Source organism: Castor canadensis, chromosome 2, assembly GCF_047511655.1.
Source record: "Castor canadensis chromosome 2, mCasCan1.hap1v2, whole genome shotgun sequence".
Taxonomy (NCBI): domain Eukaryota; kingdom Metazoa; phylum Chordata; class Mammalia; order Rodentia; family Castoridae; genus Castor; species Castor canadensis.
The window spans coordinates 186,633,559-186,649,551 of record NC_133387.1 but is presented as its reverse complement, the minus strand read 5'-3'; the positions used below and the strand labels follow the sequence as shown (position 1 = coordinate 186,649,551).

At 36.7% G+C, this 15,993-nt stretch overlaps 1 protein-coding gene across 4 annotated transcripts; it reads right to left on the bottom strand.

The window, feature by feature from the left end:
• Positions 1–1,245: 1,245 nt before the first annotated feature.
• On the bottom strand, positions 1,246–14,941 carry LOC109699282 (NXPE family member 4). 4 transcript variants are annotated; one of them, XM_074057471.1, is made up of 7 exons: positions 14,819–14,941; positions 13,816–13,921; positions 6,741–7,474; positions 6,227–6,288; positions 4,403–4,609; positions 1,929–2,083; positions 1,616–1,833 (listed from the first exon to the last, which is right to left on the bottom strand). In XM_074057471.1, exons 2-7 carry the CDS (start codon positions 13,909–13,911, stop codon positions 1,765–1,767), a joined length of 1,323 nt encoding a protein of 440 aa, XP_073913572.1. In that variant the 5' UTR covers positions 13,912–13,921; positions 14,819–14,941; the 3' UTR covers positions 1,616–1,764. The 4 variants fall into 4 exon arrangements, with proteins under 4 accessions (XP_020039515.2, XP_073913565.1, XP_073913568.1 ...); XM_020183926.2 differs by having other exon boundaries at positions 1,246–2,083; XM_074057464.1 differs by lacking the exon at positions 14,819–14,941 and adding an exon at positions 14,143–14,183 and having other exon boundaries at positions 1,246–2,083.
• Positions 14,942–15,993: the final 1,052 nt, after the last annotated feature.

The window sequence follows — 15,993 nt, the reverse complement described above, 5'->3', positions numbered from 1 at the left end:
TTTGATCCTACTTGAAATACTTCTCTAAGATTCTTCTCTAACTGGTCACCTCCATCACCACATATGACACTCTATCACATTTCCTGTCACAGTACTTTATGATGAATTATTGTATAATATTTTATATCTTTGTTTTTTGATTATATTTTTCCTTTACTAGTAGGTAAAGTCTTTCAAAGCAGTTATTTCAGGTGTCTTCTTGACTCCCATATATTCAAGCACTAGAACAGTGCCTGGGAGTAAATAAATATTTTGACCATCTGAGTGTACACTAGATACTGTTGAACTGTGGTTCACTGATAATAAATAGGAACCATATTATTCCCTTCCAAAAGAACCTGAATAAAGAGACTTGAGATGTCTTATAATTGTTTTCTCCCAGATGCATCAAGAGCAGGTGAGGGCTCTGTGGTATGTGAGGCACAGTGATGAGTACATGTTCAGGAAGAATTTTGTGCCAAATTATGCTATGATAATTGCATTGCCCTATTCAACTGATATTTTCATAACCACTCCTTTTTGTTCAAGCTTGGGGGAGGCCCATTAAAATGCAAATGAGAGTGATTAAAATGTTAACCTAAAAGTATAGTTTATAGGAATCAATGTTGTTCTTACCTCCATAATGTTTTCAAACTTATGGTGAGGTGTGGAACTTCTTTTCAAATGAAAATCCTACCCAAAAGTGTCATACAAATTATATAGATATTGATACTCTGGAAAAGGGGTCATAGTGGAACCTGTGCTCTGCCCACCAGGCACCTCTCCTGAATCCTTTGCCTTAAAATAGTATCCAAATGATGATCTGGGGGAACCCATAGCTCCACCAAGCAAAGTTCAAGATGATAGATGTTAGATTAATGCCCTCATATGGGAAACTGAGGCCCAGGGAGCTGACCTGATTTTCCAGTGTCTTAAAATTACTGAGCAGAAGGCTCCAGCCTAACTCTTTGAATTGTAGCACACTAGGCCTTTAACTCATTTATTGTATATTCATGGGCGATGAGTGCTGGAGAGTCAGATTGGAGCACAGTGGGAAGTTCCTACAGGAAGAGAAGATTCAAATGCTTTTAGGCTCCTTCTGGGGCCTTGCTAACAAATCTGGTATACCTCCATGACTGTGGAAGAATCACCTCATAGCACTTCTCTTCTTGTTTGGAAATCATCTTGAGTCTGTCTTTAGTGGTAGCAAAAGGAAATGAGACTGCTTTCTCCAAAGATTTATTTTATTATTACTTTATTGTCCTGAATCTGCACATATTAGAGAAAAGACCTTTACCCATAGGGGCCTTAACTTCCATCGATGAAGAGCAGCATGGCTCTGATCAGGAAGGGTAGGAACATGCCATGTCTCCTCTGAGCTCCAGATTTAAGGGGAAGCCCAGTTTAGAAATATACTATTTGGCTGAATTTATGAATCCATATCAGGCACTGTGCAGATGATTTTTGAGGCTAGCTAGGAGTTCAGAGTCAAATAAGGAACCTGTCATGTTTGGAGACACTCAGTAGATCTGTTTACTCAAATGAAGATTTTCAGAGATATATGTTACCTAGCAAATATAGTTTAAGAATACATTAATTTGATTTCCAACTACATGTTGAGGTGGGTGGACATCATTTGTGCCATATGCAATTGTTATATCCCAGGCATCAATGACGCCCACTTGGAGATCCTGGAAAATATCCTTGATGATGAGATACTGAATGTAGCCATGAAAGTCACTGAATCTTTCTGCATCATTGTACATCTCCCTGATGTTTTCTGTCTTAATGATAACCATAGTGTCTGGGCTTCTCAGAAGAAGACGCTGAACAGCTTTGTAGACACTGAGGGCCCTTCGGATAAAAACATCAATGGGAAAGGGTCTGAAATGCTGGCCCAGAGAAATAACAATGACAGTATTCTTCTCCCCTCCAGTTCTGTCAATTACCCTGGCCATGTTCTCCATCACTTTGACGGAGTAGTGCAATGATCCAATCAAGGGGTAGCCATGTTTTTGCCACTGGATGTTGATATTCCTATCCAAGTCCACAGCAAGCTGGTGTCGCAGTTTTCCAGATTCATGCAGATCCACTGACTTCAGTGCTAGTGACAAATGAAAAGAGAACAGTTGCAAAGATTTGTCAGTGATAAAAGATTTGGTGTTTAGAGTTAAGCTAATCATATCTGGTTTCTTATAGGTTTAATCAGCTTTGAAAATTATTTGTACAGTTAAAAGAGTTATACAAACGTGAGAGATATTTGCATTCTTGTACAGCCATGCAGATTGAAATGTACTGATGTTGAGAATAACATCATTTGAGGATGATGTGTTAGGTTTTGTAATTATTACTTTTGTACAACTTGTTGCTTGTGGTCTGAGCTTATTTCTGGATAGTAAAAGCTACTAATAGTTGTTATTTACATTGAAAAACTGAGTAAACTAATTTCCCCAACTACTCTGTAAATTTCAGTAGATCTGAGATTACATGCTAATTTTTCTTTCCTTCCATATATATTAATGGAACTTAGTACATAATATAATAACAACAACAATAATAACAATCATCATTTGTTACTGTTTACAAAGCAATGTATTTGGATTGACTGCTTTTCTCAATGACACTGGTATGTATATTTAATTGTCATATTGTAGAAAAGAAAACCAAGAGAGGAAGTCAAAGTACTCAAGATAACAGTGTGTGACAGAATTAATATTTAAAGTCCCCTTATTTCTTGTGAAAATTATCTACCTGATCTTTACACTTCTAAAAAGAACCTCACTATGTATAGAGTAGAAAGCAGTCCTTCCATTTTCATCAAACTTTAAGCCATTATCAGAATATGAAGGCCAGCTATTTTTTAGCTAGAATTTCTGAAGACAAGGTGTAGTCAATTGTTATTAATGTTTTGTACCATGTATCATCTTAGAAGGACTTTGTTTGAAGTCTCAACCAGTGAGGCTGTAAAATAGCAATGTGGTACGATGATTGTAGGAAAATGTGAGAACTGCATTCTTCATCTGCTTTCAAATAGCTTTAGTTTTTTTTTCCTAAAGCAAACTCTGGGCATAGAATTCAACTTTTAAGAAAATGTACAAGAGATGTCTTCCTACTATGACTCATCACACAAATTGAAGAGGGTAAGTAACTCCATAACTCAGTGTTTGGATGACCTAAGAAATCCACATTGTATACTGTGATGCTAAAGATTATCACCAGACCCTTAGTTTTGTAGGTGAGGGAAGTAAGGTAGTGAGGCACTCATCATTTACTAGAGTTCACAATTTAAAACTCTCCCTCTGTTGTAAGTTCTTCTTGGAGTGCAGACCCTATCAGTTTACCCTTTTTATTGAGAATTGGCTTATTTTCTAAATTGGAGATTACTAGAGTGGCCTTACATCAAGAAGGCCAGAATGGAGTCATAGCCTCTGTGCTGTGCTCAGTGATAAGAGCCACGACCTAGGGACATAGAGGGGCAGGAAGTGATGGTTTTCTAGGTAGGATTGCTAAGATCTCTTAGTGGATACTGATTTATTTCTGGTGGATACTTGTTTAGTAAATAGAGCAACTTGTTTAGTAAATAGAGCCCCAACTGTGACATTAGCCAATAGTATCACTTTTTGGGCAATTTGTATGTACCAGTGTGCCTTGAAGTATGTTAAATACTCTTTATGCATTATGTATTTCATCCTCAAAAGAAACACCAGGTACTATTATAATTCCTGGTTGACAGATAAGGAAAACAAGGCAAAGAAAATAAATATTATGTCCTGTCGTTGGTTCTCTCAGTCTAGATCTGCTGACTCTGTTCCTCATGCTTTGAATCAGTGGGCCTACCTGATACAGAACTATTATCTTACATTTGTATCTTCCATATTATCAGGTAACAATAGAAGGGATGATAACTTATATCAAAGAGAAATTATTTTGTGAGAGATAATATTCTAAATGCCTCATAGATATTACTTCATTTTATCGGGTGGGTAGTCCTTTCATTTCCAGTTGGCACAGGAAGAAACTCTGGGACAAACTGTATTGGAACTTTTCCAAGATCACCCAGATACAATGTGATGTCATGTTTTGAACCCAGGACATGTGCAGCTAGAATTCACACCCTTAATCATTGTGCCAACTCTAGAAGGAGGACAGTCTAATCTCTTAAATCATCTTTGTCTACATCAATAATTTTCTAAGTATACTTCATAAATACTGAATTCTCTAAGGATAGGGAGTAATACACATTTTTCTATACTGGCTTCCTTCTAGTAAGATAAATGTGTGCTTTTAATAAAAAGATCACAGTGTATTGTAAAGACTTTTGGTATGTTATAATTAAGAAATATGATAAAGAAGAGGAATTTCCCCTTGAATTGAGAATGAAGTTTCTGAGGGGATGTCAATAATGGCTTCTACTCAGGCATACTTTTGATATTGGCTTTGAAGTATTCCATCCACTGACGGATCGTGGAATCTCCCAGCAGATATATGAATTTTCCTGCCAGGCAGTCTTTCATTTCCACTGGAGCCAAACTGCAGGAGATGGGATTCCATGTGTTTTTCCAGACATGGCCACTGGGGGTTGTGGATGGGATTCCAGGCTTGCATTTGTCTTTCATTGGAACTGTTTCTTCTGTCAAAGAACCAGCAACATAGGATCTTCTAAAACATCAACTTAGTTATCAGTATTCGTTAAAATCCTTCTGAAGTGTTCTCTTAACAGCTGTGTTCATAGGCTTATAATGGGACAACTAGTTTTCAGTAAAAATTTTCCCTGGTGTGCTTTTCCTAAATGATACCCTTCAGTATTCATTTTAAAATCACAAGTTTTTCCCAAGACAAAATGGACTTCTGTTACAATTAATTTGTTGCCTTCTTATGAATGCAAGTTGTCAATTCTTACATAGTGTGACAGCTCACTTATCCTCTCATTTTAGCTACTTTGTCCCTCATTTGTCACACATTCTCCCAGTGTTTCCAGTGCCTCATCAAACTATAATTGCTTTGAGTTAGAGGCACAATGATCTTAAAAATATTACAATTAGCTTGGCTTGGAAATTGGCCAATCGAAATGGATAAGTCTGTAGGATGCAGAGAGTGCCAGAAGTCCAAGAAGGGCTACTTAATCACTCTTAGTCACTACTTTATGAAAAGTCTGAGGGGATAGGGTATACCAGTGACAAGTTTGGGATGGGGACTATTCAGCATCCAAGAGAGCAGCTTTTGTGTATAACCACTGCTATGTGTGCTCCCATATATCTGAAGTAAAAATACAAATTCTACAATCAGATACATGTTTTTACTACAGTGTGGACAAGTGTTTTAGCAATTAGCAAGCTTTTAAAGGTGTCCTTAGGGGAACATAAAAACTTTTGCCTTAAATCATTTCAAATGGTTTTTACTTTTTTAAAAATTATTTTACTTTGAATTAGCATATAATAATAATGAGGTGTTCTCATTGTGATAATTCCTTACATGTGTAGTTTACCTTGAACATACTACCTCTTCCATTATATTTCCATTCTCCCTCATTCCCCTTTTTCAAACATTGCTTGGTGGGTTTCACTATGCTATCTTCATTTGTATTATGTGCAGTGTATTTCAATCCTGAGTATCCTTTCTTTTCCTTCCCTCCCACTGATCCCACCTGATAGTCCTCCATATATGCTTATGTCTTATCATCATCACCATCATTCATCAACATCATCATCCTCATCAAATGGTTTTTTAAAGGCCATTTAGAGTCAAATAAATTAATGGGAAATTAGTAAATATAAACATAGAAGTTCTACCTTGGAAAAAATGGTTGGAAAGATGACAAAGACCAGGAAGGAAGAATTGTAATGATGATTCCTAAATGACAGGATGGAAACCTCTAGATGATGACTGTTTGGCTACCAGTGATAGGGTAAGTCATGATAGGGATGGTGTGGAGAGGGTAAGGTATAAGGTAAAGTACTGGGAAAAGACTTGGGAGAGTTTTTACATTAGAGAATTATTGTGTATGATGTACAGGTAATTTATTACCTGATGCGTAGATTGGTGGTGAGAGATAAGTTACTAAGGCAGGTAGGTGATATCCTAGTTATTCAAACATTCACTCACAGATAGTCTTGGTACCTTGGCCAGCCTTAGTTAAGTAGATGAGCAGAAAGCTGATGGAACTCAGACAGTGAAGAAGTCCAGTAGAAAAAGGAAATACTAAGTGGATTAATGGTCAATATCACCCAGCCAATACAGAAGCACTCACCATTGCATTTGGAAACACTAATCACTTTGAATTTTTTCATAATATCCACACCCACATTTGACCTTGAAGAGAAAAAAATATAGAAATTAATCTGTAGGTGGCCTTAATTAAGGAAAGACTCAAAGGCACAATTATGCATTGCTTCTGTTATTTCTTAGTGACAAGCCTACTACCATGTCTACAATTTCAGGCTATTTAGTGAATTTCCATTTCTATTCCTCTTAGTTCATAGAACACAGGTACCCAGAAAGTGTGCAAGTCAATTTATTGAGATTCAGAAATAACATATTAGGACATACACTTGTATTTCTCATTCTCTTTTAGTTTCTATTCCGACTATATTTTTTTGTTCATGGATGAGGATTAAATATCCAAAAAATTTGGGTAGTACAGGACAGTAAGCACTGGTTTCAAATAAATTCAGAGATCCTTTCCCAAATAGATCTTCTTAAAGAATCTCAAAGCTGTTATACACAGAGAATTTTCATTTGAGAGTCTAGCAATAATCACTTACCTTTCAAAGAGGCTCCTTTCCTGTTTTGTAAGATAAGAAACTTTCTGGTTCTTGGACTTCATGTGGGTGAGTGCAGCACAGGGAACATGTGGAGGTCTCATGCAGTAGAAAGCTTCTTGATCTTGTGCATCAAGATACTGGCACAGGTCAGAAGTTGAATTTAAAGCCAGGCCACACTCACTGTAGACCTGGGAGGCACCACTGGAAAACTGGCCTGTGAAGATCACCCTGTCATAGCCTTGGTTCCTTGCCCTCCAGAGAGCAGACACCCCTTCACTGGGGTGGATGAGTAGGACAGACAGTGAGACCTGGCCCTCCCAGAACAGAGTGAAGCTGACAAGGTAGGTGCCATTGTTGAAGTCTGTCACCTTTCCTGAAGCTCCTGCATTCAGGGTTGGGGAGGACATCCTGGCCCTCAGGAAGTCCCCGCCATATTCCTTCTTGTGTCCCAGATGGTCCCTTGCCTCCAGCAGGATGTCCAGCTGGTCCCCCCTGCAGTATGTGTCTCGAGGGTTGAGGATGGTGATCATGCTGTGTGTGGCACTGGTGGTTGTGTTTACATGGGTGAAGGGTCTGGGTGGGATAAGCCAGTCTAGTTTCTCCAAGATTTCCCTGACTCTCAGTTGAGTGTCATTTGGTGAAACTACTGGATTCAGTGGTGCTTCAGGGCCTGAGGACTTCGAGATGAAGTTCCAATGATGGAAAGAAATGGGCAACTTGAATGCAGTCCATATCTGAAATGACAAGGAATATAATAGAAAACATAGAAAAAGTTTCCATTTAATGTAATAATTTTTGGTTGGTTAGCCAACTTTTATCTTTTATAGAACAACGAGAGGTACAAAAACTTAAACAACACTGAAATTTGGTGGTCATATATGTTTTATATGCAAAGTACTTTTGTTTAGAAACTCTACTAGTATTGCTATGGTTTTCATTGACTAATAATCTATTTTGGATGAGACAGTCAACTCCAAAGATCCCTAATATTTTTAAAAATGGTGGCTATAAAAAAACTACCTTACAGGGCAACTGTAAATACAAAAATGAGGAAATGTTTTTAACTGCATAGTAGAGAATGAATACTTATTGTTTTATCTTTTAACTAAAATTTAGTGAAAAATGATTATTCCCACACATATAAAAGCTGAGCTGTTCATCACTACCACCAGATGTACCTTACAAAAAATGTAAGGGAGTTCCTTAAGATGAAAGAAAAATGGTGCTAATTGATAACATAAAAACATATGAAAGTACAAAGTTCACTGGTAAAAGTAAATACACAGCAAATTCAGAATTCCTTAATAATATAATCGTGGCATGAAAATCATGTCTTTAGTATGAAAGCTAAAAAGCAAAATTATTAAAATGATAATATCTTTACACTGGTTCGTTAAAGTACATACAATACAAAAAGATGTATTGTGAAGACCTCTAAAATGAAAACTATAAAAAACTGAAGAAAGAAATTGAAGATGCTAGACTATTGAAAGACCTCTCATATTCATAAGTTAATAGAATATTGTGAAAATGTCTATACCATAGAAAGCAATCTATAGATTCAATGCCATCCCCATAAAAGTCCAATGGTTATTTTTACAGATATAGAAAAATCAATTCTAAAAAATCACAAAAGATCCCCGAATAGCAAAAGCAGTACTGAGCAAAAAATGCAATGTTGGAGGTATGACAATACCTGACTTCAAATTATACTACAGAGCTAGAGTAACAAAACAGCATGGTATTGACACAAAAACAGATGCATAAACAATTGGAGTAGAATATAAGATAAAGAAATAAGCCACATAGCTATAGCCATCTGATTTTTCAACAAAGGGGCCAAAAATATACACTGGAGAAGAGTCTCAGTGACAAATGTTGAGAAACTGGATATCCAAACATAGAAGACTGAAACTAGATCACATCTCTCACCCTGTACAAAAATTAATTCAAAATGGATCAAAGATCTTAATGTAGGGAACCAAATTTTGAAACTACTAAGAAAACACAGGGAGAACACTTGAAAGTACAGGCTTAGGTAACACCTTTATGAATAAGTTTCCAATTGTTCAGGAAATAAGAACAAGAATTTATAAATGAGATTGCATGAAATTAAAAAGTTTCTACACAGCAAAGGAAACAATTACCAGAATCAAAAGAAAATCTACAGAAAGGGAGAAAGGATTAATATTGCAAAGACATAAAGGGCTCCAAAAATTAAACACCAAAAGAACAAACAATACAATTAAATAAATGCACAAATAAATTGAACAGAAGAAGTAGAAATTGATAATAAATACATGAAGAAATACTGATCATCCTTAGTCTTAAAAGAAATTCAAATTAAGAGTATATTGAGATTCCATCTCACCCCAGTTGTAACAGCCATCATTTAGAAAAAAACAGCACTACTGTGTGATCCTGCTACACGATTCCTGGTCATATATCTGAAGGAATGTTGTAAGTCAGCATACGGTTGGGATACCTGAATACCAATGTTAATAGCAGCAGTGTTCACAACAGCCAAACCATGGAATCAACCCAGGTCCCCACCAACTGATAAATGTATCAAAAAGTGGTATATATCTATATCTATGTCTGTCTATCTATCTATCTATCTATCTATCTATCTATCTATCTATCTATCATCTGTCTATATGATGGAGTATTATTCATCCACAAAGAAGATGTAACTGGAGATCATAATGTTAAGAGAATGGAGCCAGACTGAGATAGAAAAATATCACATGTTGTCTATCATTTGTGAAATCTAGGCCTTAAAAAATGATTACCAGTCGTTTAAAATGAGTACTGTTTGGATGTGAGACCCAGTGAGAAGGGGGGGAGGGCAACATGCAAGGGTGAAGCATGGGTGAATATAATCAAAGTACTTTATATACATGTATGAAAGTAGAATAATGAAACCTGTTAAAAGTGTTTTGCAAAGGGAGAGGAGGATAAGAAAGAGTAATAGAGGGGGTGAATTTGATCCAAGTACATTAAATGCATGTATGGAAATATCATTGATGGTTTGTTAAAGTGTATCAAGTGGTAGAGTGCATACCTACCAAGAATGAGGCCCTGACTTCAAAGCCCAGACTGCCAAAAAAGAAATATCATAATGAAACTCTTGCACAATTAATATTCACCAATAAAAAACAAGTAAAATACTGCTAATGTTAATGATAAAACTTTAAGCACCCTTTTGAATATTTATTTTTTCTGTAAGTTCTCTGAGATGTTGGTGGATGGGGTGATTTGACTCCCTAATTGACAGCTCTTAGATATTTCTTAGAGTCCCTGGATGCCTTGAGTGAAAGAATATCAGCCAAGCAGCCAGCCAAACTTATCTTCATGCCAGCACCAGCTATTTCAAAAACTCTACAGATTCCTTGAGGAAGGTACATAATGACAACAGCCACTTTGAGTTCAAAGCATGACTCTGGCTCCTGAAGGCACCACACTAGAAGTCTGCACTGGAATTTTTTTCCACCACAACCCTCAACAAACTCTACATGACCCAACAGTCATTTCCAATGAGGCCAGTGGGCAAGCACTTCCCCTGGTGGCACAGCTGAAGACCTGTGACTGTTGCAAACACATTCCTTAGTGTGTATAAGGGATGGTCATGATTGGTGACAGGGATTGTACCATGACTGGTACAAACAAAATTTTTCATTTGTGCAGAAACCCTTGTCCTACCTCCTTTCTGGATTTATGAGCAAGCTGTTCAATTCACTTCGTGGCCAACTGAAAGACACTCTCCTCTGCTGTTCCCTGGTATTGCAACAGCAGGTCCAATAAAGAATTCTCTTGAGTAGTCTTCCTTGCCTACTTTTGATTTTCATCATTAGTAGAGTGACTGATATGGTAATAGAAAGAATACAAGAGAAAAGCCAGCAGTGGAGGCAAAAGTAATGATGAGGCGGCTGGAGATCCCAGCAAGAGTAGTGGTGGAACTGACAAGGGGTTCCTGCAAGAGGTGGCCAAATGCAGCCTCGCATGTCAGGGGAAACCCTCCTCTCACCCCCTAGTTATAGAAGCCTATGCCACAGCTTCAGTTAGTCAAAACACCAGCCCTCACACCTGAGGCATAGGAGCTGTGATACTAGAGGATACCACCTAATGCTTCCTGCTGTCATCTGTCACTGCTGCTCACCAATACTACAAAAAACCTGTCAATGATCTGGAATAACTGGACAAGTTTCTTCTCACCTACCCATGATATCTATCCAGGTAGAGCAGAAGAACCTTAGCCACTGATTTGTGATATCATTAGAAGTAAAATTGGACATTTCATAGTGATTAAAGGATTAATTTGTCAGAAAACAGTCATCATAAATGTACAAGTATTTATACATATGTATGCCTGTGTATGAAGAAAACAAATTAAAGAGAGAAACAGAAAATTCTATAATCATAAATAGAAATTTAACAACCTCTCAGTAGTTGCTACAGGAACTGTATGAAAATATGAGTAAGAACCTATAGGATATAACCATTATCATAATAATATTTTATCTATTATACCACATTATCAAATATTTTTATATTGTTATTTTAAGTGAAAAGTACAAGTGATTTTTGGAATGGTAGAATAATTTTTTATGCACAAAATTTTTGGTAGAAATATAACAAAGCTTTTTCAAGGAAAGAAGTCCAAATGGCCAAAAAACACATGAAAAAAATGCAAATCAAAACCACATTAAGATTCCACCTCACTCCTGTTAGGATGGCCATCACCAAGAACATAAACAACAACAAATGCTGGTGAGGATGTGGGGAAAAAAGGAACCCTCATGCACTGTTGGTAGAAATGTAAATTAGCACAATCACTTTGGAAAACAGTTAAGAGGCTCCTCAAAAAAACTAAAAATAGAACTATTATATGATCTAGCAATCCTCTCCTAGGGACATACCCAAAGGAATGTAAGTCAGGTTACAATAAAGAAACAAGACACAAGGAAATATGTTGAAAACTGTCAAACAACACAGAATGGGGGAAAAGGGAGAGGAAGGGCAGTGGAGGGGGGTTACATTGATGTAGGCACAATGCATGGGCAGGCAAAAATCCCACTCCCAACAAAGACACATAAACAATGAAGGAAAAGAGTGAAAAGCAGGAAGACACTAACAGGAGGAGGAAGGTAAAAGAAGGAAGTAAAGAAGGTGAATATAGGTGATGTACTTTCTATACTGAATGAATATAAAATTTTTAATCCTGTTGAACTCACCAAAAGAAGAGGACTAAGGTAGAAGAGAAAAATGGAGGGTATGAACTGCTTTGGGATATGTCATATTGAAACTTTCTTTTTTCTCAAAAATGGAGGACAGGAACATAAATCAGATCCTGTCTGGGATTGGTAACAGTGTGTGTGTATGTGTGTGTATGGAGGATATAAAGAAATGGTAGAGGGGGGTGAATATGGTGGAAATAATATCTGGTCATGTATGAAAATGGAAAAATGAGACCTGTTGAAGCTGTTCCAGGAATAGGGGAGGGGGATAAAGAATCATGGAGAGGGTGAAATTAAGTAAGATATATTGTAAGCACTTTTGTAAATGTCACAATGTACCCCTAGTAGTATTTCAATAATATAATAAAAAAAGAAGTATAATAAGAAAATTCTTGTACAAGGTGGAGGACTAAGCACATATTATAGCCTCAATTTCTTACCATAAAATACAGAAAAGAACTTTGTAAATGTTCTGAGAAATGGGAAGAGATGCCTTAAATGAATGAGAATTTATGTGGAGTCTTCTGAAAAATTAAAGACAGATGAGATTAAATCAAGGAAGAAATTCACAGCTCCAAACACAGATGAATATACTTTCTGTCCTCAGAGAGATATTAGGTGACATTAATGAATTAATTTGAGGTCCCAGAAAATTAAATTTTGCTGTTCATTACCTAAAAGTCCATTTTACCCCTCTACAATTAGAACATATAATTTTTATTTTAAAAACAGCATTTATAAACAAAAATTATAACAGCATATTATAAAATACATAGATATAAATTAACAATTTTTTATGATCTGTAGGCAAAAACAATAGAACTTATTGAAAGATCTTAAAGAAGGCATAGACAAATAGATACTATATGTTGCTAAACAGAAAACAAATATGGAGATTTTCTGATTTGATTTACATAGTTAATGCAGTGGGTATTTAATGTACATAGGATTTTTCTTTAAATCTGGCCAATTCTGATGTATAAGGAGAAATAAAGGGCTAGGAGTGGCCAAGGGCCTTGTGACGTATAATACGTAAAAATGTGAACTTCAAGCTATCAGAGATATTATGAAGGTATTGCTATTAATTATAGCAATGTAGAACTGTCACAGGGAAGACAAGTTGGTCAATGCAATAAAACAAAGAGCCCTGAAGGGCACCGTCACTTGTTTGAACATTTGATATAGTACAAAGGTTACATGGTGTGGAAAGAAAGGACTGCAATAAACAGGCATAGCTCAAGTGATAGAGTGCCTGTCTAGCAAGAGTGAAGCCCTGAGTTCAAACCCCAGTACCACCAAAAAGTAAAAAAGTGACTATTTACATGGAAATGAAAGAAAAATCAGCAAATCCAAAATCAAACAAGCAAAACAAACCAAAATAAAACACATGCATTAAAAGCTTAGGTGTCGAAAGCAACATTTAAAAATGTTAGAATTTTTAGAAAAACAGTCTGATATTGAAGTATAGAAATGTTTCCTTCAAAAAGCATCAACTATTTTTAAAAGGCAGATAAATGTAGGTACATAAAAATACTCTGTTCTTCAAGAAGTTCCCTTGAGGAAGGTTTGAAAAGACAGCCAAATGTGTGAGACAATAGTTATAATACATATATAAATGACAAAGAAAAAATGTCTGTATAAACACACACTGCCTTATCCTCATACATTTAATAATTATTTAACAATTATTAGCTGCATCAGTTTTTAAACTGTGTGCAAGCTGTTGAACCTCCCCTACTATAATCTATAGGTCTTTTAGTTTGGACCTTCCTAGAATAGGTGAGATAATAAATTAAAAAATACACTTATTAAAAACACTGACATAAAGCACTTCCTACCTTTGTAGAGTTTTGGAAAACTGTAAAAGTGATCCAGAAGGCTAATATAAACAACAGTATCAACAATGATTTTCGATTTGTCATAGCAGTTTTCATGATTAGAATCCTACAAGAAACAAGAAAAAAACAATCACACAAAGACCACAAAACAGAACAGAAAAGCACGGAAATACATGAAATTTTAATGCTTCCTGATTATCTTTATCCTCAGACAAGTTACTCCCAGAACTAAATCTTGGTTCTCCCAGCTGCCCTTGGTCCCCCAGTTGCTGTCTTTGGCTTTGTTAGCTTGTACGTTCCATAGAAGAGATGTTCTGTGGAGCCCACCCCTAAATATAAGAAGCTCATCATCCGAGAAACTGAAGCATGCTGGCTTGCTCATGTGTAGTGAAGTCACTGTGGTCACCTCTTATTTCCTTCCCTATTCTAGTCCCTTAAGCAAAAGAGCAGCTAAAACACTTCAGGAAATCCTGACACTGAGAACTAGAGTCCTTCTAACGTAAATGGATTTTCAAGCTTCCTTAATCCCTTCTTTAAGTATGTTCTTACCTGCCTTTCTTTCACACTGCAACCTTGGAAAGAATTGTTTTAAAACTCCATGTTTACTTAAAAAAAACATTTTTGAGGCTTTATCAATGTTTTTCTTTTATTCATATTAAGATTTGTCTTTGAGAATTGCAAGTCACCTTTTAGAATCAGATTGCTTGGACTGGAGAGGTTGCTCAGTGGTAGAGCTCCTTTCTAACATGCACAAAGCCCTGCATTCACTACAAGTAATGCAAAACAAAACAAAACAAAACAAAAAAAACAAAATAAAAAAACCCCAAAACCAATCAGATTGTCTGAACAAGGGCCTTCTAAAATTTTCCACCCCTCAAAATTTACTCTCCTGTAGAAGCACCTCCTATCCTGAACTCCCAGTTTATACATAGACGTTTAAGGCTATAAAGAACAAATATTACCACTTCCCCTCACCTGCTCCATATTGCAAATATTTTCATACCTTTAGTGTGAAGACTTTAGTCTCATAACCAGGAACTACGGTGAGTTCAGTGTACAGGTTTTCTTCTGAAGCCACCAGCATGGTTCTGGGATACTTCCTTCCTGTAACCAAAACCAATGACAGTTGCAGTGTGGATACTTTTTGCGTGGCTTCACATCTTTTGTATGTTCCAGTTTAGAAATGCCAACCATGCAAGCTCCACCTTAAGGAGGAGCCTGGATCACAAAGTGCAGCTCCCAGGTCAAGCAGAACCAGAAGACAGAAGAGAAACACTCTGGGCAGTAGATGAAGGGAATCCAATGTCCTGGAACTTCAGCAGTCTAATTCTAGCAAGCATAGGAAAATGCCTGACAAGGAAAAAGTGACCGAAGCCAGAGTTTGAATGACAGACGTAGTCACCCTTGGAGAGTTGAGCTTCCTAGCTTCCGTTAAGACCCATGTGCCAGGATTCAAGTGTATATTATCTTTGTACATAGTACATACTCAAAAACTTTGCTGAATTGAACTGTGGGCACGACGACCATATTGATTACCTCTCAGGCCAAGAGAATCAGAGCTTGCCCCTATAGATTTGAATCCCTATGGGGCTTGTATTCTTTTTCCCCATACATGCCCCCACATTTGAATTCTTGATATGATAGAAATGGTGGCAGAAACAGGAGGTGACTGGGCCTCACGTATAGGATCCACAGGAGGCAGCAGCTTGTTACCCTGTGGCTCCATATTTCTCATTTACGCTTCTCCTCAAAAGAGGTTAAACATATTTGAGCATGTCCATCAATTCCTCCAGTCTTATTTTTATAAAGAGCAAGAAGCAGGACTTCTTTCATAAGGCGTTTCCAGATTTTTATAATCCTTTCAATGTCATTGGTTTAGCTCTATCAAACTAGCTTTAACAATACCTCTATGTCTTTACATAATGACCATTAAAAAGCTGTTAACCATGTGTGGCTGGGTATAGGATCGCTCAGCTGTGCTCTAAGGAGCCCTTAATAAGAGAAAATATTTGCAAAGGGTTAGATTTAGCTGCTCTTTACAAGCCACCATTCAACTTAACAGCCTACTCGGAATCACATAGATGTATGGTTTTTATTTGCTCTAGTCATATAGATACTGATATTTAATGTGAACCTGGCATCATTTTATGAGGTAGATATACTATATATTCTTGACTT